General features: G+C 31.5%; 1 protein-coding gene and 1 long non-coding RNA gene across 3 annotated transcripts; one reads left to right on the top strand and one right to left on the bottom strand.

Annotated features, from left to right (window-relative positions):
* Positions 1 to 2,334: 2,334 nt before the first annotated feature.
* Positions 2,335 to 10,275, bottom strand: LOC139486299 (uncharacterized). 2 transcript variants are annotated; one of them, XM_071271111.1, is made up of 6 exons: positions 10,113 to 10,275; positions 7,941 to 8,097; positions 5,623 to 5,727; positions 4,858 to 5,048; positions 3,197 to 3,465; positions 2,335 to 2,606 (listed from the first exon to the last, which is right to left on the bottom strand). In XM_071271111.1, exons 1-6 carry the CDS (start codon positions 10,177 to 10,179, stop codon positions 2,592 to 2,594), a joined length of 804 nt encoding a protein of 267 aa, XP_071127212.1. In that variant the 5' UTR covers positions 10,180 to 10,275; the 3' UTR covers positions 2,335 to 2,591. The 2 variants fall into 2 exon arrangements, with proteins under 2 accessions (XP_071127212.1, XP_071127213.1); XM_071271112.1 differs by having other exon boundaries at positions 4,858 to 4,970.
* A 10,142-nt stretch (positions 10,276 to 20,417) lies between these two features.
* LOC139486296 (uncharacterized) lies at positions 20,418 to 24,220 on the top strand. The gene is made up of 4 exons (XR_011655541.1): positions 20,418 to 20,545; positions 22,632 to 22,665; positions 23,060 to 23,425; positions 24,068 to 24,220. It is a non-coding gene; the product is annotated as an uncharacterized lncRNA (long non-coding RNA).
* The last annotated feature ends 225 nt before the right edge of the window (positions 24,221 to 24,445 follow it).

The raw sequence follows: 24,445 nt of genomic DNA, 5'->3' as shown, positions 1-24,445 counted from the left end.
ATACACTAACAATGCCAAGTTGAAAATGAAAAAAGAAATACAAATAATAACATAAAACTAAAACTCAGCCATACGAATCATAACAACAAATTAGGAAAATCTCAAGGGCTCCGGAAGGGTAAGCAGATTTCACTTCAACACGTGGAAACCATCACGGTGCTTATGTAAGTACTTACCAATGATTAGAACTTTCCTCATTGTTGAAGGCCGTACGGTGACCTATAGTTGTTAATGTCTGTGTCATTTTGGCTTTTGTGGATAGTTGTCTCATTGGCAATCATACCACATCTTCTTTTTTATAGAACAATTATGTTGGTAATACTGAGGACTAAAGGAAAGGGATAGTAGTTCCGACAATTGAAACATACCCATCTTAAACTGTGAAACAGATATTCAATAATAGTTAATCGACTCGTGATGGCATCCCCAAAAAATTACTAAAATATGATTGCAACATCACCACTTAGATTTCTTGATTTAAGAGTCTTCTTGTGAGCAGCAACTTCCTCTATCAAGAAAGTCATCTTAGAAGTACAATCCCTGAAATATCGTATTGAATTTTAATGACTGAATAATGATTTTGGCTGTTTCAGATCAAAATGACTGTTTCAGATCATCAACAAATGTAAATCTAGTTTAATTTTTGTTGCGGTTTTAATCTCGTGGATAATTCTTATCCTCGAAATAAACGAAATTAAGGAGGTAGACCTAGGTTAAGGGAAATAACTCTTAAAATCATCAGTACGTTTGTGTCAACCATTTTCAAAAACATATTCTAAGCTTCTAGGTTACATAGATTATTTTTAATCTGTTTCAGGTAAATGCTTAAAAAACATTGATGAACTTGACTTTTACAAACGCTTAACTGATTTAAAGAGTTATCTCCCTGAACCAAGGTCTACCCCCTTAAATACCTAACGAAAAATTGTGTTGTACAGTATGAAGGTCAGATAAAGAATAGATCTAGAAATACAAAAAAATAACGAAAGCCGATCAAAGAGATAAATTCCTGATCTATTATCATATGTACAACGAAAGCCGATCAAAGAGATAAATTCCTGATCTATTATCATATGTACAACGAAAGCCGATCAAAGAGATAAATTCCTGATCTATTATCATATGTACAACGAAAGCCGATCAAAGAGATAAATTCCTGATCTATTATCATATGTACAACGAAAGCCGACCAAAGAGATAAATTCCTGATCTATTATCATATGTACAACGAAAGCCGATCAAAGAGATAAATTCCTGATCTATTATCATATGTACAACGAAAGCCGATCAAAGAGATAAATTCCTGATCTATTATCATATGTACAACGAAAGCCGATCAAAGAGATAAATTCCTGATCTATTATCATATGTACAACGAAAGCCGATCAAAGAGATAAATTCCTGATCTATTATCATATGTACAACGAAAGCCGATCAAAGAGATGAATTCCTGATCTATTATCATATGTACAACGAAAGCCGATCAAAGAGATAAATTCCTGATCTATTATCATATGTACAACGAAAGCCGATCAAAGAGATAAATTCCTGATCTATTATCATATGTACAACGAAAGCCGATCAAAGAGATAAATTCCTGATCTATTATCATATGTACAACGAAAGCCGATCAAAGAGATAAATTCCTGATCTATTATCATATGTACAACGAAAGCCGATCAAAGAGATAAATTCCTGATCTATTATCATATGTACAACGAAAGCCGATCAAAGAGATGAATTCCTGATCTATTATCATATGTACAACGAAAGCCGATCAAAGAGATAAATTCCTGATCTATTATCATATGTACAACGAAAGCCGATCAAAGAGATAAATTCCTGATCTATTATCATATGTACAACGAATGACATTGATTAGGATATGATTCTATTTAAAATAATTGCATTTTTAAAAATATAACTAATCATTGGTAAGTATAATGGGATGGTGAAAAGAAACCACCGAATGTAAACTTAAGCAATGTCGTCGTTTGTAGAAAGCAAAACGCGGGGTATACCCTCTTTAAAAGTATCCCATCGACAATGATAGGCACCTGACATCGAAAGTTTACTTACATTTACTGAACCATGTCTATACAATCTTGAAAAGTTTTTAAAAGGCTATATTAAGCATAGATCATCTATCAAATGAAATGACAATTTATTAAGCAATGACAAGACACATTCAGTGATGGAATTAATGGCTTACGACAGCCACATGTATTGAAGGCAGGGTGAAATATTTTTTTAGAACGTAACAATCAACAATTCAATCTTTATCATAAGAAAAAAAAACACGTCAACATAAAATGATTGAGTAGGATGCATGCATAGAAATGGAAAGTCATTTTATTCCAAATGTTTTTACATGATAAGCTAAACAAAGAAATAATTTTAACTGTCATAATACGATGGAACTTTTATCACAAGTCTTTATGATTCCTTGTTCTTTGTTAAATTCCGCATTCTTCCATAAAAGTACACCAACTCAGAACAGGATATTACATGTATATTGCACATCATGCTTTTTAATGATAATGTCTGCATTCTCAGCAACTGTCAACACGTCATTATGACAAATACAATTGTTATGCTGGGGAAGACTGAAACAGAATCAGAGGTATCTTAATTATCACATGTATGCGGCAAGTTGTTTTTAAATAATATTTTCCATCTCTTTTTCAGAATTTTCTTTCTCTATTTAGTTGGAGCAGGATCTGATTACCTTTTCGGAGCATCTTAAATCCCTCCAAATTTTTTGTGGAGTTTCTGATGCTAAGTCTCTAGTTTGTCATGTTATGTTTTATGTATTATCAGTTGTCTGTTTGTCTTTTTTTTTATTTAGCCATGACATTGTCAGTTTATTTTCTACCTACGAGTTGGAATGTGCTTGTGGTATCTGTCGCCTCTCTTTCATTAGAAAATGCCTTTCTCTACCAGCTTACAGGGAAAACTTACTCGATTGATCTCTATTGGCACAATGTCATTGAATATCAAGCAATCTATGCAGTTGTTGTGATGTTTTAGGTAAAGGTAAAGGTTGGTACCTATAGAAACGTTTAAACCTAACAGAAGGTGTGTTATTGTCTACGTCTATTTACATGATTTTTGTGGGGTTATTTTATGAGTATACGAATCTGTGCTCGACTTGATTATACATTTTATTACTAGTAATATATATTTATATATATACCTCAGCCATTTCGTCGAGAAGTTGAAGTTCTGGAGAAGGTACTACAGAGTCAGTTGGTGGTGACAAAACTATCTGTGATTGATTATGAATAATACACTCTGAGTAAGGTGGAACTGACAGAGCTGTATTTGATTGATCATGATTAATACACTCTGAGTAAGGTGGTGGTGAATCATTTTGTAGATAATCATTGATCACATTTTGAGAGCAGGTTAAACTGGCATTGGTATAAAAAGGTGGTGGGTAACCCTGTATGGTTGTTCTGCCGTCTGTCGATAAATATCATAGATAAGTGAATTTAATGTAATTCGTCCGCTGTAAGACAGCAAAACAACTGTACTAAACCATTTAGTTAATTAGCGCTGTTTTATGAAACGGTACTTATTCCTGTCAATCTTTAACAATGAGTAGCAACCGTCCATGTTGTCAGGTGTTCATGAGTATGGCCATACGTATTACGATATTTGTGTAAAGATAAAGAAGATGCAGAAAAACGTTATGTACATAAATACAAGGCAAAGGGCTGGTAATTTGAATTGTATTGTATGCTAGAATTTACATCCCATAGTTATATAAAATCACTGTTTTAATTTGCTCGAAAGTTGACCATTCTGGATTCGTCGAGATCTCATTATACTTGCATGTTTCAGGTATATGTTCTTGTAGTATACATAACTAATATGAAAAGTACAGGTACATTGTATATGTGATCATGCCTACGTGCATATCATTTAATTATTACATTTATTAGTAGCTGAAACAAAGATCTTATGTCTCTTTCACAAGTTACACTTCGCCTTGTTTAAATGATATTTAAGATTTGTGTGTGCTTAGTTGGTCATGATTTGAAGGTACATTGTAAATTGATAAACAAATACTTACGATTGTTCATCAGAGTTGCATTATATTAGTTATAGTAAAAAAAAGTTGTGTTGTTCGTTGCAATTTGAGGGGAGATAACTCAGATAAAGTAATTCCTACTTTTTTTTAATAGAAAGTGATAAATGTGACCTACCGAATTAGACTATTTACCGGATTTGTTATCTCATAAGCAACACCATGGGTGCCACAAGTAATTCCTATTTTTTTTTTAATAGAAAGTGATAAATGTGACCTACCGAATTAGACTATTTACCGATTTTTTTATCTCATAAGCAACACCATGGGTGCCACATATGGAGCAGGATCTGCTTACCCTTCCGAAGCACCTGAGATCACCCCTAGTTTTTGGTGGGGTTCCTGTTGTTTATTTTGTATTTTTCTATGTTGTGTCATGTGTACTATTGTTTGTCTGTTTATCCTTTTCATTTTTAGCCATGGCGTTGTCAGTTTATTTTCGATTTATGAGTTTGATTGTCCCTCTGGTATCTTTCGTCACTCTCTTTTACATTAACCTATTTTAATATGTAGCAAGACAAAAAAGTCCAGTGACCCCATTTTTTCTAGTGCAGTTTTCTTTTTATCTCACAAACTTGGATAATCTTATGCATAATCTAAACAAACTGACAATTTTGCAAAACTTGTAGGAGCATATAAAGTCCTGTGACCAAGACTTTTAATTACATTTGGAAAAATAAACATGATAAAAATTACATTTTGACAAATAGTTTACAATTCTATAAATTTTAATCAGGTCACCCGCACACCTTAATGACACATACCTCCTACATTATATTCCGGATAACTCCGTGGCATTCCATTATTCCCGCCTACCTGGTTATCGGCGGAAGTGACCTGAATATTCCTTCTAAGTTGATTACTTTTTCGTCGACGACTCAAAAACACAAAAATTAAGCATGCAACAATAGTAAATATTGCTCCAGAGGCAATTGAAGCAACAACAGCAAAGCTTCTGTAATTAGAATGGAGGAAAAACAACACATAATTTAGTAATTCAGCGTAATATGATACCAGGATCTGCTCACCCTTTCCGCAGTACCTCAGATTATCCCGAGTTTTTGGTGGGTTTCGTGTTGCTTAGTCTTTCGTTCTCTATGTTGTGTATTGTGATCTTTTATTTGTCTGTTTGTCTTTTTCCTATTTAGATATGACTTTGTTAGTTGATTTTCGATCTATGGGTTTGACTATTTCTCTGGTATCTTTTGTCCCTCTTCTTGAAATTGAAATGTAAGCGAAATTATTGAATCTTTGCATGCATATTTATTAAACTTATTAGTCTTGTATGCATTTTTTTTATATTTACTACAAATCTTTAACGTATTATCGACAGATACTATTTAATTCAGTGGTTGATGGTCGCAAACTAATTTAAATTCTCATGTTAAAGACGTATTTAAACTCTCTAAGGACAAACGCTACTAAATAAATCAGACTTATTCGATTGAAAATGATCTCCATGGACCAACGAATGACCGATATCATTCGATTTGATTTGATATTAGTATGTTTACCATAAAAATACTCACACTGACACTTCGTTGCTATCTGATGAATATTGGCCTGTGTCGTCGAGTGGGTTTTGTGTTGGATATGGCCTATCTGTAAAATATCTTCTTGTAGTCGCACTTCCTCTAGAAAAAAAAATATCAATAGATTCTTAACAAATCAATGTCATGCGGTTGTAATACCATCAAATCATGATACGTCACATCCAGTTGCCTACGAAAATAGGTCGATAAAATCCCTTGAATTTAAGTTGTAGGTAATTGATCCTACGTTTTATTGTTACTGTAGTAAAACATTTCGTGGACATAAACATATATTTTAGGTTATTTATAGGCACCATAACATTTTTATTTAGGATTTATATAGACCATTTTGAAAACTTGAGGTTAAATGGGTACTAAAGCCTATACACATATTTAAAAAAGGGGAACAATTGAAAGGTTAACTTCCAGTGATGGTTATTATCTTATATGCAATGAAATGTTATGTGAATTTTTTTTCTACAGTAATGGACAGGATTAAACTTTACTCATGCCAAGTATTTCTTTATTTGAAGCAAAGCTAATTCTGCACATTTTTAGAAATTGCAAATTCTACTAAGACTAATAGAGGGAAATCAATGGTGGTATTACACCTATATGCAGATGATAAATAAATGTATGAAATGTATTTATGTTATAACCCAAACACGTTTTAGGTAGTCATAAAATCCTATTATATCCATCCTTTTCTACATTAGAAAATTCCAATACTACGTCAGAACTATGACAGTTGTATGTTTTTGATGTTTTGATTTTGCAATTTGAATAGGGACTATTTGTTTTGAATTTTTTGTCGGAGTTCGGTATTTTTGTTAACTTATTTTTAAGTATATACTAACTGTGATGAATCAACTGTTGGTCAATGTTTAAACATCACTTTTACTTAGAGACTTTGAGCAGCAATGTAAATCACAAATTATTAGTAAACAGAAATCAAACGTCTCGATAGTAACAAAAAAATGTTTGTTTAACTGCTATATATCCAAAGAAATAATGGTGTGATTCAAATTATTTGAAACATTTGTATTTTCAACAATAGTAAATATGTCGTAAACAAAATGATGAAAACAAGTCAAATATAATATAATTAAAGTCTTGGGTGACCCACTTTACACACAAAACAATGTTAATAGAACCACGATGAGTCATGCAATGCTCTAACTGTTATCCTGATATACAGGAAAGGAAAACTGCTTTTAAGAGTAAAATAAAAGGAATTTTATAGCAAAATATGCATTTCTGTAAGGTAATTTCCTATTTTTCATTTATCTATAAAATTGATGACAGTTGTAAATTGTATGCTTGCATATAAGTGTCTTTCGAATTCAAACGTTGATTTATACTTTCATATTTAGTGCGAAATGTTAAGGAAATCGATACATGCATAACAAAAGAAATGCGTACTCTCTCGACAAACCCGGTTTTGCTGGTACAAAATTAGAATGGTGGTTGTTATTTTGTAGTTAGTTTCTGTTTGTATTACATTGTCGTTAGGTTTTATGTTGCACTTAAGTGTTTCTGTTGTTTCGTTGTTTTACTCATATAGGTGATGTGTTCCCCTCAGTTAAAGATTGTAATCCGGATTTTTTTCTCTCAATCGATTTATGACGTTCGAACACCGGTATAATACTGTTCCCTTTATGGCTATTTTTTATTACTTGGGATTCCCTCATGTTTCTTTGTTTAACTTGATTTGTATCGTCTTAATCGGTTCGTGAGATTTAAACATTAGTGTTCTACTCTTTTTACTAGTCTAATGTGCTTGCCCGAAATGCTAATTAAGATTTCAAACGTACAGAGCAAAGTGCAAAGTACCGTTTCGCGGGTTATTTTCGCGAGCTGCATATTTTCTCCTATTTTTGCGATTAAAACAAAATCGCCAAAATAAATTACGCAAATTTAAAACGGCACATGCAAATGTATTGATAACATTTTTGAATCCGCCAAAATAATAACCGCCAAAATATTTCGTATTCCTTATTCAATGAAAATCGCAAAATTTGTCACCAGCAAAAATAACTCGCTATACGGTATCCGTACTTTTAAATACATTCTACCTTACATATCCAGACTGTTGGCCTACAAGTCGTTAATATAACTTCTAAAGCAACATTTAAGCTTAAAGCAAAACATATCAGTTTCGAGTATGTGCTGTGACCCGGTCAGGAATTCAAACCAATGAAAAAATGAACTTTATATATATATATATCAACCACGGAACAAAGATCGTGTTTGCATATAACGAATAAAAAAAATAGAAAACAGAACAAAAACAAAAAGAGTTAATATATACATACTGTCCAGTAGCTTCACATTTGTGATAGTTTACATCATGAACACAAAACCACGTGCTTTTTATTTTACAACATTGATTGCAGTTCCTATACCACATGTCACCAGGACAAGGTTTATCATTACATTCATGTTTTATCCATGATGTTTCACATATTTCGGCTTAAATAGAAAATAAATCATTGTTAGAAAAAATGAAATCAAAATCATTCGTGAAAAACTGAGATTTGTTTTCTTATTAGGCGTCACAAATATCTTTTAGAAATATACGCACACAAGGTGTTTTTCATGGACGATCAGTTTTCAAATTGCAAGGGCAAATTAAATTATCTATTCAGTACTTAAAAACTTTCTTTTTTTCCTTACATTTTGACATAATCAAACACTATAAATGTTATATAGTTCAAGGTTGTGTTGTTATCTAAGATCGAGATGTTTTTACTCATTGTCATATACGATAGATTACAGGTCCAGAGTTTGATAAATGAAATGAAGTATGTTTTACACTGGAACCTTTAGACTAGTAGAGATTAATTTATCCTTGTCCAGAAATGTTTTTATTGCGGAAAAACACACCAGTTCAGAAATTTATGCTTTCATGAATTCCACTAATGATATGACATATTTTCATTGTAGGTTCAGTGAAGTTAAGGAAAAAATGATGATGGATTTTGAACCCTATACCCAGTGGCAAATATCACCTGAAATAGGTCTAGATGTACGAGTCTGCAGGAACAGAAACAGGAATACACGAATTTTGACTCTGATACCACCAGTCTACTATCATCTCTGTATACCGCATGCGTTTAAATACCTACTTTCCTGTCTTTAGTTTGCACCGTAAATAGAACACATAATTTCCAACAATTAAAGCGCTTAAACTACTACGATACAACTGATGCAAGTCGTGGTAGAAGAAGAACACATTGTATTTTTTAATGAGACAAATTCTAATTACACCTTACGGTTATTTTACATCCGTTTGAACTTAACGACCCTGTTGTGCTTTATGTTAAGCCAGAAAACAAGTACCACAACACTTTACTGTTTACTCATGTTGGCATCTAGCAACAGTGACAAATTAATCATTTGCTGAATATAGAAAATATAGAGATCTCAATTAGTCTTTTTACTTTCTGATAAGGAATATCAAAATTTGATCTTCGTAAAAGAAATATTAGTACTTTCTCTCCCTATTAGAATTATCTATGATTGGTGTTTACATTATGCCTACGGTAATACATTTCAAACTGTTTTTCTTTGAAAAAAAAAGATTAACATATACTCAGACATGAAGAAACTTTCAATTACTTTTTTATTAATGCTTCTTATCAAATTGCAGGCATATTCTCAATGCACTTCAACTCTGTACTTGTTTGGCTTTATAAATATTTTGATATGAGCGTCATTGATGAGTCTTGAAGACGAAACGCGCGTCTGGCGTACAAAATTATAATCCTGGTACCTTTGATAACTATTTACACCACTGGGTCGATGCCCCTGTTGGTGGACGTTTCGTCCCCGAGGGTATCACCAGCCCAGTAGTCAACACTTCGGTGTTGACATGAATATCAATAATGTGGTCATTTTCTTAAGTTTTCTGTTGACAAAACTTTTAATTTTTCGAAAAACTAAGGATGTTCTTTACCAAGGCATAGACTACCTTAGCTGTATTTGGAATTTTGGATCCTCAATGCTCTTCAACTTTGTACTTGTTTGGCTTTATAAATATTTTGATATCAGCGTCACTGATGAGTCTTATTAAGACGAAACGCGCGTCTGGCGTACAAAATTATAATCCCGGTACCTTTACGTTACTTTGATAACTTTAACTTAATACCTTACATACAAGCGACATTATAAATAGAACACGTTGAATTTTGTTATATTACTTAAAACTCAATATCCAGTATTAGTATTCGGTCATGTGAAAACTAATCAACAATGAAGTAAAAATGAATCGCACGGTTAAGCATGTAAACAAAAATCTTAATTCAAAACTTCGGAAAGCCTTGATTTGATTTTTCGACGAAATTATAAATGGCCATTATGTGTTCGAAATTTAATATTATGGTTAGGAGGAAGTAGGTTGGCCATCATAAACTTTTCCGTGTTTTGTTTTGTATACTTATGTCTATTAAATATGAGAACTACTGATACAAAAGAGTTCTACTTACCTTGAATATTGTCAAACAATACACATGATACAGTAAAAACAACTACGTCGAAGAAACTCTGTTTCATCTTATAGACGTCAAGTATTTTACAAGCACTCGTTTATTTTCTAAATCGATGTATCTAGTTGATCATGAGCTACCTGTATATATTTTTTGACAGTTCATTGCGTTTGTAAACAAGTACATAAGGGTATACACTGTTTGTATTAATAGCGTGCACAATGGTATTGAAATTTACCGTTACACCTGAAAACAAATCATTACTTTTTTGAAGTCTGATTCTCGCAACATTTCCAATGATAATATATTGTTTTGGTCATATCAAACCATCAAATAATATCGGTTGATTCCAAATGCACGATTTCAATTGACACAGTTCATCTTCATTGTAGCCCTAGTACAGGTTACAATTGTATTATATTTTTTTAAGCAATTTATGTTATATTTATTAAAAAAGCGCAATACTAACTAAAAAAAGGGAAGGGGAATAAAATCGATTCTTCGTGTAAACACAATTGAATAAATGATAATAAGATAAACAGAAAAAGCTATGCACGAAGTATTCAACATTAGATATACAGAGCGACAAAAGCCTAAAATTGATGTTTCTTTTTTTATTCAGCATTTCAAGCGTAGTTGAAATCTTTGTCGCTTTAAGAGTTGTGGTTCTACACCCTTTTCTTATGATCTGTCAACTGGTTAGTTGATAATCAAGACACAAAAAAACACAAGTAAACACAAGTCGGACCAAGAAAACTTCCACCAACCTTGAAATAACTCGGATTATTTAACTGGACAACTTTCAAAGACAACATCCACACATTAAAAAAAGTCATGATTAAGATAACTCTTGTGATAAGGCCAGTAAAAAAGGTGAAGTCTATAGAATCTTAACAAATCAAACGTTATCAATCAATGAAAATAAAATATGTAGTTGTCTCTGCAATTTGTAAATAGTACACTAATAGATACTTTCAATAATTTGTAAATTGATGTATTTGCTTGTCATGCATTGGAACTCTTGTCAGATTTTCGGAATCTTCTGGTTTAATCCAACCGTTGGTTTTCCCGTTTAAATGGTTTTACACTAGTAATTTTGGGGCCCTTTATAGCTTGTTGTTCGGTGTGAGCCAAGGCTCCGTGTTGAAGGCCGTACATTGACCTATAATGGTTTACTTTTTTTTAAATTGTTATTTGGATGGAGAGTTGTCTCATTGGCACTGACAGCACATCTTCCTATATCTACTTAAAAAATTGACCCATTGAACCCCATTTTTTCTTTCTATAAATCTTTTACATGCATTATGATAAGCCTTCTGTAAAAGCCTTATAAAATTTTAATTCCTTTTTAATACTTTTTGAGAACTTAAAATTGTAAAATTTAAAGCCAAGAAATGTCCAGAAAAAACCTTTTCTCACCAAAATGTCAATGGCTTATACCTCGAAAACAAGCACATTGACGTTTTGGCCCTTTTGATTCCTTTACGTATCCCTTTTCAATATAAACTAGTTTTGAAAGCTTATTATTTTGAAACTGACAGGGGAACTCCCTTTACAAGTTTATTTTTTTGATAATCAAATCTCACATTATACGCTGATCAACACGGATATTTGTTAAACATTAAATATTGCATTTGTGATCTCATATAGATAATTTATTCTTAATGACACATAAAAAATATCTCGTTATGAATGATGTGTCATTTAGTTGAATAAAAATCCGGTTCTAGTTAATGTCTTTGTACACTAAAATATGAATACAAGAAGATTTAAGTCAATATTTATGTAAAATTATTTTATTAGATATGCCGACTTTTTTAATGAAACGTTCAAGTTTTCCATCGTTAAAAAAATTGTTAAATCTGAAAATGGGTTCAATAATATCTGTGTACTTTAAGCCGGAGTATTTATGAGAGGAATTTATACTGTAAACTTTACGTTATTCGTGTATTAGGGTTAGGATGAGAGGTAACATGTACTTGATTTCTGCTTTTAAAATTTGGAGAGAAATTTTCTTTATCGTTATACACAACGCTTATTTATGATTTTAGTAATGATTTCTATAGACATAAGGGTTTTGTTATTTTTCATATCCCTTTTTCTGTGATTAATATTATATAACTTATACTAATTCATTTTCTTTCAATGGTTATTCTTTATACTTTTACACCCCATTAGTATCATCCCATTGTTGTATTTGCTCAATTTTCTCCATTTATTATTGTTCTTTACCATTATTTTCTTTTATACCGGCTGATGGGTGAAATAATTGTGGGTTTGATGATAAAAGCATCAAATTTGACATGAGAGTAAGAATGGGTATTTTGAACAATATAAGCTATGGAACCACCTTAAATTTCAAAATGGCAACCTTTTTCAAGATGGCCGTCATCGAATATTAAAATTAACAAATTTGACTTGTACTAGTTTACCATATGTTTCTTTTTAGTGCAAAATAGTTTAAAAGTTTAAAACATTTTTCAATTATGAACAAATCAGATTAATTTTGTCATTTGAGGTATAATTGTCTCGTAGCTGCATTTTTTAGCTATAAACCTGTAATGTTAGCAATGTAAAAACTGTTAAAAATTGTAGATACTGAATAACCATCAACATCTTCATATTTTCCGACTTTGACTGAAAAAACGGTATTGTTGGCCAAAAACAGACTAAAGAAAGTTTATAGTGTCCCGCTAATAGCAAACGATATATAAGTAGGAATAGTATACAAAACACTTAGAACAATTTTAGAACGATGTCGGCTAAATGAATGGTTCCCGATTCAAATTAGATTTGAACATGTATCTGACGTAAGACGAAAATGATTTGGCTTTAAACTTGCAGCTGCACAATGTAAAATGGCACAACACATGTAGAAATGAATTTTCAGAATTAAAGATTGAAAGGCATGAACAGCAGAAGAGGAGAGGAGAGAGTGGTTAGCAGGTTGGGACTACAAGTAAAATAACACGTCAAAGTATTAGCTCTGCAACAATGATAATGACCGAAGATTGTTTCTTCTGTTGTGAGTCTTCAGGCGATCTACACACATCATCTACGTTTGAAATAGACAACCATGTACGTAAATGTGTACTCAACTTGAAAGATAAAGTACTTTCGTAAATATTAAGCGCAGAACATGATTTCTCAAGAAGCAATTTATAATGTTTAGTACCTGAACAATTGATAAAATAGAGCTAGACCACTAAATGTTAATGATAAAAGTTCAGACAACCGTATATAAGGAACTGCATGTTCTTGTGTATTTAGAAAAATCATGCATATACTCAAGTATTCAAATTAGCAGACTTAATAAGATGTACAAGTTTCGCTTAGAACAGTTTGTAATAGACACATCCAGAAGAGTGCATTCGAGAGTTCTTCAAGCTATCACAAACTTGCAGGCCTATTAACAAGGAAGAGACATGCTTCTACTTTTCAACGATGATGTTGGTGCTGCATTTAAACAGGCAACTAAAACAAACTTCGATGATGAGACAATGTTATTGTATGAAGCTGCACAGATAGTGCTAAAGTGCACTTGGCAACTCCATCTGTGAGGCATTCAATATTGAAAATGGGAAGTGTGCCGCAATACTTGGGAGTGGTGTGTTTACAACTTCAGCCGTGGATATTATCGACAATAACCCGAGTTCGACAACTGCTCAAGGATCGTTGCATGGTACTACCATTTCACTTTTTCAGAATCTTATTCAACGAAATGAGGATATCGAGACAATAAACACTATCAATTGCTACTACATCATCAAAGAGTGAAAATCTGAAACCTTTACCAAAAACTTAAACCATCGTCCCTCCTGTTGTTCTACCAAAAAAAACCATCATAAATACTATTTTTATATGAGCGTCACTGGTGAGTCTTATGTAGACGAAACGCGCGTCTAGCGTACTAAATTATAATCCTGGTACTTTTGATAACTATATATACCAACGGTTATGGTCCGATGATTTGTGATTGTATAGATATACCAAATGCCTTGAATATAGAAAACAGGTATGGCTATAAATTTTACAAATTTGTAAAAAAAAAGCAAATGGATTTGAAACTTATTCTTTTTAAAGCAAATACAACACAAGAAATCATTTCAGATAAGTTCTGTCAATATTTCAAACTAGATCATAAATAATGGTGGTTATTTTAAAAATGGCCGCCAACGCATTTGAAATGCACAAAACCAAAACTTTGAACTTTTTTTATATATCAATTTTACTTCAAAGAATCCCATGCAGTTTTTTTTCAAATGTAAGCAAACGACAATACTTGGATTTTTTTAGTATCAACATCTGATTTACAAAACTGACACAGAAATTAACAACGATAGGTCACCATACGACCTTCAACAATGAAAAAATCCGATATGAGTATCGTAAAGAGATTTTATTATTCCCAAATGTTTGTATATGATGAGTACGACGATGCAATAATTTTGATTGTTATTAATATGATTGGATTATATCACAAGTCGCTGTGATTCACTGGTCTGTGTCAAATTCAGTGTTCTGCCATGTAGAACCACATCAATTCAGAACAGGATATCATATGAGTAATTCACGTCATGTCTTTCAATAAATATTATATGTAGTATTGGCAACCCACTCTCAGTGCTTCGTTATGGAACTCACAAATGTGACGCTTGTGAATACTGAAACAGATAAATCATAATTAATTTGCATCCATTCGTCAAATTGCTTCTAAAGAGTCATTTCATGGTGGTCTTTATTCTTTAATAGATTTATTAGAATAAGATATAAAAAAACAACATATAAATTAAAATTGAAACATTGTTAAGTAGAGATCATTCAAATTTGAAACAAGCAATATAATGTTTAAAAGTTTTATTTTCATGGGAGTATGTTTTGCAATTTCGATTCCTTATGTGTGTTTGGCTGAAAATATAATTAAAAGAGAACCAACTTGAAGACTACCCGTATTTAAATGGAAAAGAAAATTGTTTAATGTCACCTTACATACTGATATTTTTCGACAGCCACTCTTCAAACTAAGCAATTATTCATTTATAGTGCTGTTTATCCTTAATCATAATGTAAATAATCTTTCGTGTTTTCCCACATCTCTCCTTAAATAAACTAATTATTATACATCGTTATAATTATATAGACATAAGAATATATGATATGAGTGCTCATAAGACAACTTCTCCATTCAAGTCACAATTTATAGAAGTAAACCATTATAGGACAAAGTAAATCGTCAACACGGAGCATTAGCTCACATATATCTATTTATCTCAATGTTTTCATCGACATGTTGAATTTCTTGATAATGTACTGCAGAGTCAGTTGGTGCTGATAAAACTCTTCCTGATTGGTCAGAGACAACACACGTTGAGTAAGGTGGTGGTGAAGCATATTGTGGATTCCCATTGGTAACACTTTAGTTGTAAGCGAAACTGGTATTTGTATAACCATATGTTGGGTTAGGCGCTATGGTTGTTCCTCTGTCTGTTAATAAAAAACAAATAGCTACTTGAACTTAATGTTTAACCTCCATCATGATACACAGTCGATGTATCAGAATATAAGTGAAGTAATTAATTATCTAGTATGATTGCGATAAGTTACTCTGATTCGCTATTCAGAATTTACTCTTATCTATCTTTGACAATGAGTAAAAATGTAGTAACAGTCCATGTTTTCAAGTATTCATGAGTCTGGTCATTTTCTTTCAATATTAGATTTCAGATGTTGCAGAAAACAGTAAGGTTGAGAATACATGGCCGATCAATTGCATTGCATGATTTATTATTTTAATTCAAGTGATCAAGTTTGAGTCATTGGTTTATTGAACATATAATCTTATTTGTTTTGTTTTTGTTACACTTAAAGTTATCAATTGCACGTCTATGTTTGTATATATTTAAAGAAAAAGGAAGGTAGCCAAATCTGAAAGTGAGTGCACTCAATATAGTTATGGCAGTAAAAGCTGCAATACGGAGTTAATATTCACAGTCCAGTGTAAGATACAGGCGTCCCTAGAATCAATGTGAACACAAAGTTGTCTCTATACGTATCTCCTGATCTAAATAAAATTGACGTTTTTTCTGTATTTGAGTTTGGTCAAATTGATAAGATTCGAAAATATCCAGAATATAAAAAGCATTGACAATTAAAATGTTTCCATGTATGCATAATGAGCTTTGTTGTTATCACAGATGAATGCAAATTGTATTTATTTATTAACTTAAATAAAAAATAACTTATTTATTTACTATATAAAATGAAATATTCATAACATAGTTTAGATAAATTGTAATGTATTATTGTTAAAAAGAGAGAAACCCTGGATTTCTTGTAAAAATAAGGAGACCTTTCACTAGAATGCTGGACTAATGAAGCAAATTGTTAACAGCAAGCAATATATTGTTGCATAAAAAAAAATAACTTGATATGAACCAAGGTTTTTCGTAGGGTTCTTGTATTTAAATTTCTATTCTATGTAGACGAAACGCGCGTCCGGCGTAGTAAATTATAATCCTGGTACCTTTGGTAACTATTATATACATGGTATACTGCTATTTATCTCTCGATCTTTTTTTTTGTTTTTTCTTCATAAAAAGTAAAATAACAAAAATACCGCATTCAATGAAACTTTAACACGGTAAGGCCCTTATGAAATGGCAGAACAAAAATTTCGAAAAGATGAAACAAATGGAGAACAACTGTCATATTCCTGACTTGGTATACTCATTTCCCTATGTAGAAATGGTCGACAAAACCTGGTTTTATTTCCCTTTTTTATGACAATGACATTGAATGCCTTTTATATGTAACAGCAATATGAAAAATGTGTGAACAAAATAAATATAGCAGGTAAAAAAGTCATGAAAAAGACGAATATTGATCTCTTCTACTTTTCGATTATTTAACATTGTATAATTTACAGCAATTCATTGATATTTATTAAATATACATTGTGTTTTATGACCTTTCATGTATGCTCAGTATAAACATCGCACAGAGATATCAAACTATCTATAGGATACATTTAAAACAAAAATCTTAACCTGCTATCATTTTATTTTGACATAATCAAAATAATGTCGATGTGGAGTTAGATCGATTCGGTGTATTCATTTAACATCGATAGAACTTTACTAATGTTTGAAACAAAGTGGCAAAAGATGAAATTTCTGATTTTTGTAAACACTGAAATGTTCACTTCTTTCTTATTTTCTTTATGTCTTTCTTTCTTTCTTTAAATAATCTTATCAGATATAAAAATCTGAAAAAAGTGATATAAAATCCCCACTCACCTTGACTATTGTTAAACAATACTATTAAAATTACAATATCGAAGTAGAAGTGTTTCATTTTCAAAACTTCAAACATGGTGCAAGAATGATTTAACATGTATGTTCTGAATCATAGAATTTAGTTGCGAATAACCCCTATATATTTTTAAAGGTCTATATCTTTTTTTTTATATAACATAAACGAGGGTAAAAAGTGTGTTTGTATTTTTACTGCTCACATTTCGCAATACAATAAACAGGTTTTAACCAGCTACGCTGTTCCTTTTAGCAAGGTTAATTTCTTGTATAGTTCAGGGTTATGTGTTTTTTTTTTATACAATCAGTTTAAATAATTACATGATTTAGTTCAAATACAAGAATTCAATCCATTAAAACTTTATCGTTACAATTGAGACCGTAAAACAGTTCTCACTCACCATCCTAAAATATATCGGCAGAACATAACCCGTATCATGCAAACAACTCGGTGTAGTGGTTAGTGCATCGGACTACTAACACAAAGGTAACTGGTTCGATTCCCATTCCGGGATGAAAATGTCAGGGACTGAATTTTCGGCTCCCACTTGACACCATTTGCGAGTATGGTCTTGAGGAAACGATGATAGTACGTCGGAAGGGGACGATAAATGGCTGACCCGTGTTAAAAGAGAGCCATATTTCTTGCACGTTAAAAACACCCTTGTAGATTTCGAAAAAGAGCAGACTAATGCCGCTACAAGGCAGCACTCGGACCCGCGAAGTGGAAAGGGATTAATATAAGTTTCCCAATCCACTATAAATTAATATGTTTAAACTACTGGTTTTAAAATAAATGTTTTTATTTCCGATGCAAAGACCATATAAGTGATTCGTAATTAATACCAAAATTTGGCATCCTTATAACCTGACAATAGTAGCTACATTAGATATACCTTCTGAATAATTCTGTCTCGAGGCTTAAATAACGGAGAATACAACTTTCGAAACAATTTGAAAGTAAATTAATAAACCGCATCGATCAGTGGTAGCCATATCATTCTTGAGAACAAAATAAGATAAATCCAAATTTGAAAGAAATAGAATAAAGTATAAAACTTTTAAGTTTGTTTTAATTTTCAACAGATTTAACCTTACACCGCTAGCCTTCAAATACAAAACATAATTTTAAATTCTTAGTCGTGTAAAACATTTTTATATAATATTTAACAGCCTATATCTGTTCGAATTGATATAAATAGCGTATATACATCAAAACATTGAAATGTACTTTAAAAATTGTTTATCGGTTACACAAAAAAGATTGGATTTACTGAGGTCATTATAAAAAATAAATGTATATGTGCATTGATGCGAGTGACTAGTTCTTGTCAATAACATAACATTCATTAAATCTCTTGTGCGTGCAGAATAACCTTCACCTAAAACGTAAACAAAAATCTTTAAAAGGCAATCAATACGTACATATCGTGGTAACAATTTTTATTAAGACTTTAAAGTAAAACCTTGTTACCGAAATATCTATAATTTCCTATATTTAAACCAGATTGAAACCACTATTTGCTACGGCAGAAATTGCCTGTACCAAGTGCAGTCAGGAATATAAAAGTGACTATGTATTCGTTTGGTGTTTTTCATCTTTTGATTTTGGTATTTAATTAGGGACTTACGTTTTTTTTTTCTTTGGAATTTGGTATTTTTTTGTTATTTTACTTTTTAGGTATAAATATTGCTTTGATATTTAGACTTCAAAAATGTGTTCTCTCAGTCTTAAGAGGTCCCAAATAGTATCAATAAAACCATTTATACAATTTTGATGGATAGTGCTTCTTTGTTAAAGTTTTCTCTTCAGTTGTCTTTAGAATTTATACCAAGTAAAGATTTTTCTAATTTGTTAATTTATTTCGCTTGACGAACATTGCTTTAATCAACATATTCAAATGTTATGGCATTCAAACCATGGCTTTAATCAACATATTCAAATCCTATCTTTTTTGAGATTGGGAAAATCATTCTTTGAGCCAAAACCACTTTGATTTAAGAATAGTCTTTAACATATTCCCCATTTCCATTCTCAATTTTATTTACTGAAACTAACTTCATCAAAATGATTGATTGATTTAACGACAGCTGCATTCACCACGGTTTCTGGCAAGGCTTGTGTTGATAAAAAGTAAAATCACAAAAAATTGGGAACTCCGAGGATATTTATAAAGGAAATTTCGTAATCAAATGGCAAAATTAAAAGCTCAAACAAATCACACGAATGATTTACAACTGTGATATTCCTGACTTGATAGTGGCATTTTCTTTTGTAGAAAATGGTGGATTAAATCTGGTTTGATAGCTAGCTAAACCTCTTACTTACATAACAGTCGTATCAAATTCCGTTATATTGACAACGATGCGTGAACAAAACAAACAGATATTATAGATAAAAAGAAGTATAGGAGAGGGACGAACGATACGAGAGGGACAGTCAAACTCATAAATTGAAAATAAACTGACAACGCCATGGCTAAAAATGATAAAGACAAACAAACAAACAGACAAACAAAAGTACTCATGACACAACATATATAGAAAACTAAAGAATAAGCAACACGAACCCCACCAACAAATAGGGGTCATCTCAGATGCTCCGGAAGGGTAAGCCGATCATAGATTATACCACTGCATTAAGTGTGTAACGATAATTTGAACTGATCGCGAATATGTCAAAATAGCATGAACATAAGATAATATGTTGATAGCTTTTATTGTTTCATTTTTGGGGTCAATTGTTTAGCTGATGGATTTAAGAGCTGATATTGCTACCAATATTTGTTGTTTAATACGTTAATCTTTTGCAATAGTATTCCTGTTGTTGAACAATCAATGTTATATTAGGTCGTCACATAAATCGTTAGCTTGTGTTAAGAATAAAAGCTTTCACAGAAGAAGAAACATATCATGCATTTTCCACGAATCTTCATATCTGACATCTTTGCCAAATAATGGTGACAAATCATCGCGTAGGTTAATTTCAGAAAAAAGTTTTTAATCTAATTCTAGGAAACGCTGGCATCCGTTAAAGATTAGTATAGATACGAAATGCATCGAAAGTATAAATACGAAGCGCATCGAATAATGTAGCATTTTACCAATTTCATTAAGACAAAGGTTAGTAAGATTTTATTATTAATAAAAATATTATACGAAAGGTAAAATCAGATTTTTGTGATTTACGCTCTAACGGACAATGTAAATACAACATGTAACTACTGAAGTGACAAGTTATTATAAAAATATCTTTACCGTCAAACGAATTTCAATGTATTTAAACAGAGTTAATATATAAACAAATGTTGTTTGAAATTATCTTTAAACTCGTGCTAGTCTCTATGAACGAATTAACAAAAATAAGAGAAAGATACATGTTATATTGTTTTTCTCATTCTGGAAAATGCAGCTTTTTGTACTCTATATGATCTAGAAACCATATTGCAAATTTGTCAAAGAAGTTGAGCTAGCAATTTATGAATTAATCATGTTAATCTGTATATCAACACATGTTCTTAGTTATTAAAGGTATCACAATTATAATTTAATACGCTAGACGCTCGTTTCGTCTACATAAGACTATCAGTGACGCTCAGATCAACATAGTTATAAAACCAAAAACATTTGTGTTAATTGTTATATTTCTAAAAAGGTATAAGTTTCAGCGGTTGTTGTTAGTTGAGGTGGTTCAAAGCTGTTTTTTATGCAAGATTAAATATTTGGTTTTCCTGTTTGAATGGTTTAACACTTATAATTGTAATGACTCTTTATATATTGCTGTTCTGTATGAGCCAAAGTTCGGTGTTGTGTATTTTCTTTTTTTCTTTTAAAAATTGTGACTTGGATAATGAGTTGTCTAATTGACACTCATACCACATCTTTTGATATCTACAAATCGCCTAAGCACGTAAACAACATCCTCGTATCTACATAATTATGCAAGTCTAAAGCACAATGTTATAACGTAAACTTATTTATTCAATACAAGATTAATTTCCGAATTATCTTGATGATTTTTTTTTATAAAAGTTATTGTATTGTTACGTCAACATATCTATTAAAACACTGTTAAAATCACCAATGCCATAAAAGGTATACATACATTATAAACAATTTGCTTAAATTAACGTACAGATAATAGTACATGTATGCGTGTACACACAGTTGCATGTGGAATTTAAAGAACTATCCACTAGATACTCAATGGCGTAGATTTAAGCCTCTACAGGTCACATTATGTCCCTAAACAATGCGTAAATCCTGTCCATCCATAAGAGCCAGTTATCAACGTCGTATACACTACAAATTATAAAAAAAAACCCGTTCATTTCTGATGAAACTCAGGGACCTGATTTATAAGTTAAAAAAGAAACGTAATTAACAACAATGATAGACAGTGAAAAGAGACAATCACTACATTACAGGTCTCTTGCAATAGGATAGTCACCTACATATGTAAAGTTATCCGACACATATATATGTGAGACGTCTAGGTGAGTGAAATAAGATATACTTAGATATAGGACCTATCAGACATTTAATCACTTGAATATATTTTGATAAACATTATTTGTGGTTAATGGTAGATAATCCAATTTCAATCTTGTATTATTTACTTATACTAATGCATTTTACGTTCGACCCTTATGCTTGATATATGATTCCATATTAGGACGTCTTTAGAAGATTTACCATTTGGGTTTGACGAAATGAATTTACTTTTTTCTTTATATGATATTGTCATTTTGTCATATCTGTAATCCAATTACCAACCTGTATTACTTCTTATATCCGTTGCTAAACTATTTCACATCATGTATATCGGTTAAGATCTGTCAATTTGGCATTGATGTACTAAAAGGTGAAGCTATAGAGATAACACAATAATCAAATGAAAAAAGACAAAGAGACAAACAAGGGTTCCCACTATGAATAATATTTGATCTGTTATTGTAATTTTAATTCTCCTTTTGTAATTGTAATTTTGCCCTCCTTCTGTAATTGTAATTTTAGTTTCCTTCTGTTATTGTAATTTTGCTTCTTCTTCTGTAAATGTAATTTTAATTCTCTTTCTGTAATTGTAATTTTGCTTCTCCTTTTGTAATTGTAATTTTGCTTCTCCTTTTGTAATTGTAATTTTGCTTCTCCTTTTGTAATTGTAATTTTGCTTCTCCTTTTGTAATTGTAATTTTAATTCTTCTAACAGAATACGAATGGATAACATTGATGACGATAAGAAGGTAAGATTTATCGTAATACGTTACTTTAAGAAACATTTAAACACTGACCATTTTATCAGATATACTTAAGTCTACATATAGGATGAAGCGATATAAGAATATGAATCATGCTATATAACTTTTACGTCTCGAAAGTTTCATGTCTTGATATTTCACATAAATGGAATAGTTTGCAGAATTTGCCAAAATCTTTCGAAAGTTTAGGTTTCTGTGATCTTAAATTTCGGACATAATTTGTTTTTTTCATTTTTGCATATAACGGTCATTGACGAGTCTTCTATACCATGTATATTCATGAAGACTAACAACTATTTTGGCTTTTGATACCCTGTGTTATACCACTAGATTTAAATTAAATTTCTAAATATTCTTATTATAAATGTTTTTGTTACAGTTTTATGATTCAAACGCTGCTGTTAAAGGGGTCATCGAACATTTTCGAAGACTTCAGAATTTTTGGGAAGAAAAGTCAAAAGGAGAATACCGAATCATTTCAAACGACGTACAAATAGACACATTTAACAGTGTCTATCAGTTGCATGGACCGATATATGTACATATCAAAAGAAATGTAACTGTTGTGACAAAAACAATGCCATTTAGCGATGTACATACACAGAAAATGGGCTGTCGAGAGAAACATGTTTCGGACGAGCAGTCAAAGAAAGAAGACCAACACATTTCAAAAGACGTCCAAATAGATACATTTAACACTGTCTATTATGTACATGGACCGATATACGTACACATCAACAGAAAGGTATTTATCGAGAACAAAATGATAACCCATAATGATAAATGTGTAAGCATCTAAAGATAGACTTATATGTGTCTGAAAATTTTAAAATATCCTTCTTCATCTACGGGAACAGATATCCATACTGGTCAACCCATCCGTTATGGCGTGCGTACCTTTTTTAAAGGGATGAATTTAACATAATATTTAAGTCATTCCTTTGCAGTAACCTATTTCAAAACCTTTCGAAGAAAGAGAGTTCAGATGATGCATATTTGTATGAAAAAGTGATATGAAATATATCAAAAATTCTATGACGAAATGTTTCTGTTGATTATGGTATAAATTGCATACACGAATAAACAAATATCAAAATAATTGTTTTGCTCACACTCCAATCAAATTTTGAGACACGTTGTCACATTTGTTTTCAATAATGTTTACATAAAACTTGGTGTGTTTCTAAATAGTAAGCAAAGGTGCTTATATTATTATCTAAAGCGCCAGACGCGCGTTTCATTTTTCATTTTTGTGATTTTACTTTTCACCATTAATCAATCCCATGGAGACAAAGTGTTTGTCTGGTTTAATAAAATAAAAAATTATAAATCTGTTATATTTTGATTTTGATAATGCTATTATACTCATAAATCTTCTTTCATTTAGAGTTCCAATGACTCAAGAACATCGATTCAGGCCCGACAACCACACGCCACCAGACAAATAGATGTTGTAAATAACATTTTTTTTCCAAAGCTTAAAACCTTTTGGGATGAAAAGACCAAAGCAGAAGAACATGGACGCATTTCAAAAGATGCACAGATTGATACATTCAATACTGGTCCAATATACGAACATATTTTTCCAAACCTTAAAACCTTTCGGGAAGAAAAGAACAAGACAAAAGAACATCGACACATTTTAAAAGATGTACAGATTGATACATTTAATACTGTCTATAAGTTACACGGTCCTATATACGTACATATTCACAGAAGAAAAATTGTCGATACCATGATTGGAGCCGTCAATGAAAATTGTCCT

The sequence above is a fragment of the Mytilus edulis genome, chromosome 8 (genome assembly GCF_963676685.1).
Source record: "Mytilus edulis chromosome 8, xbMytEdul2.2, whole genome shotgun sequence".
Classification (NCBI taxonomy): Eukaryota; Metazoa; Mollusca; class Bivalvia; order Mytilida; family Mytilidae; genus Mytilus; species Mytilus edulis.
Note: the sequence above shows the minus strand (reverse complement) of the source record. Positions and strands in the feature narration are given on the sequence as shown.

What these genes read in the sequence shown, in the direction of transcription:
- LOC139486299 (XM_071271111.1), bottom strand. Translation starts at nt 10,179, where the DNA reads ATGAAACAGAGTTTCTTCGACGTAGTTGTTTTTACTGTATCATGTGTA. An exon ending in ATTGTTTGACAATATTCAAG is followed by an intron (nt 8,098 to 10,112) that starts GTAAGTAGAACT and finishes TTTCTATTTAAG; the next exon opens with CCGAAATATGTGAAACATCA. An exon ending in AAATGTGAAGCTACTGGACA is followed by an intron (nt 5,728 to 7,940) that starts GTATGTATATAT and finishes TTTTTTTTCTAG; the next exon opens with AGGAAGTGCGACTACAAGAA.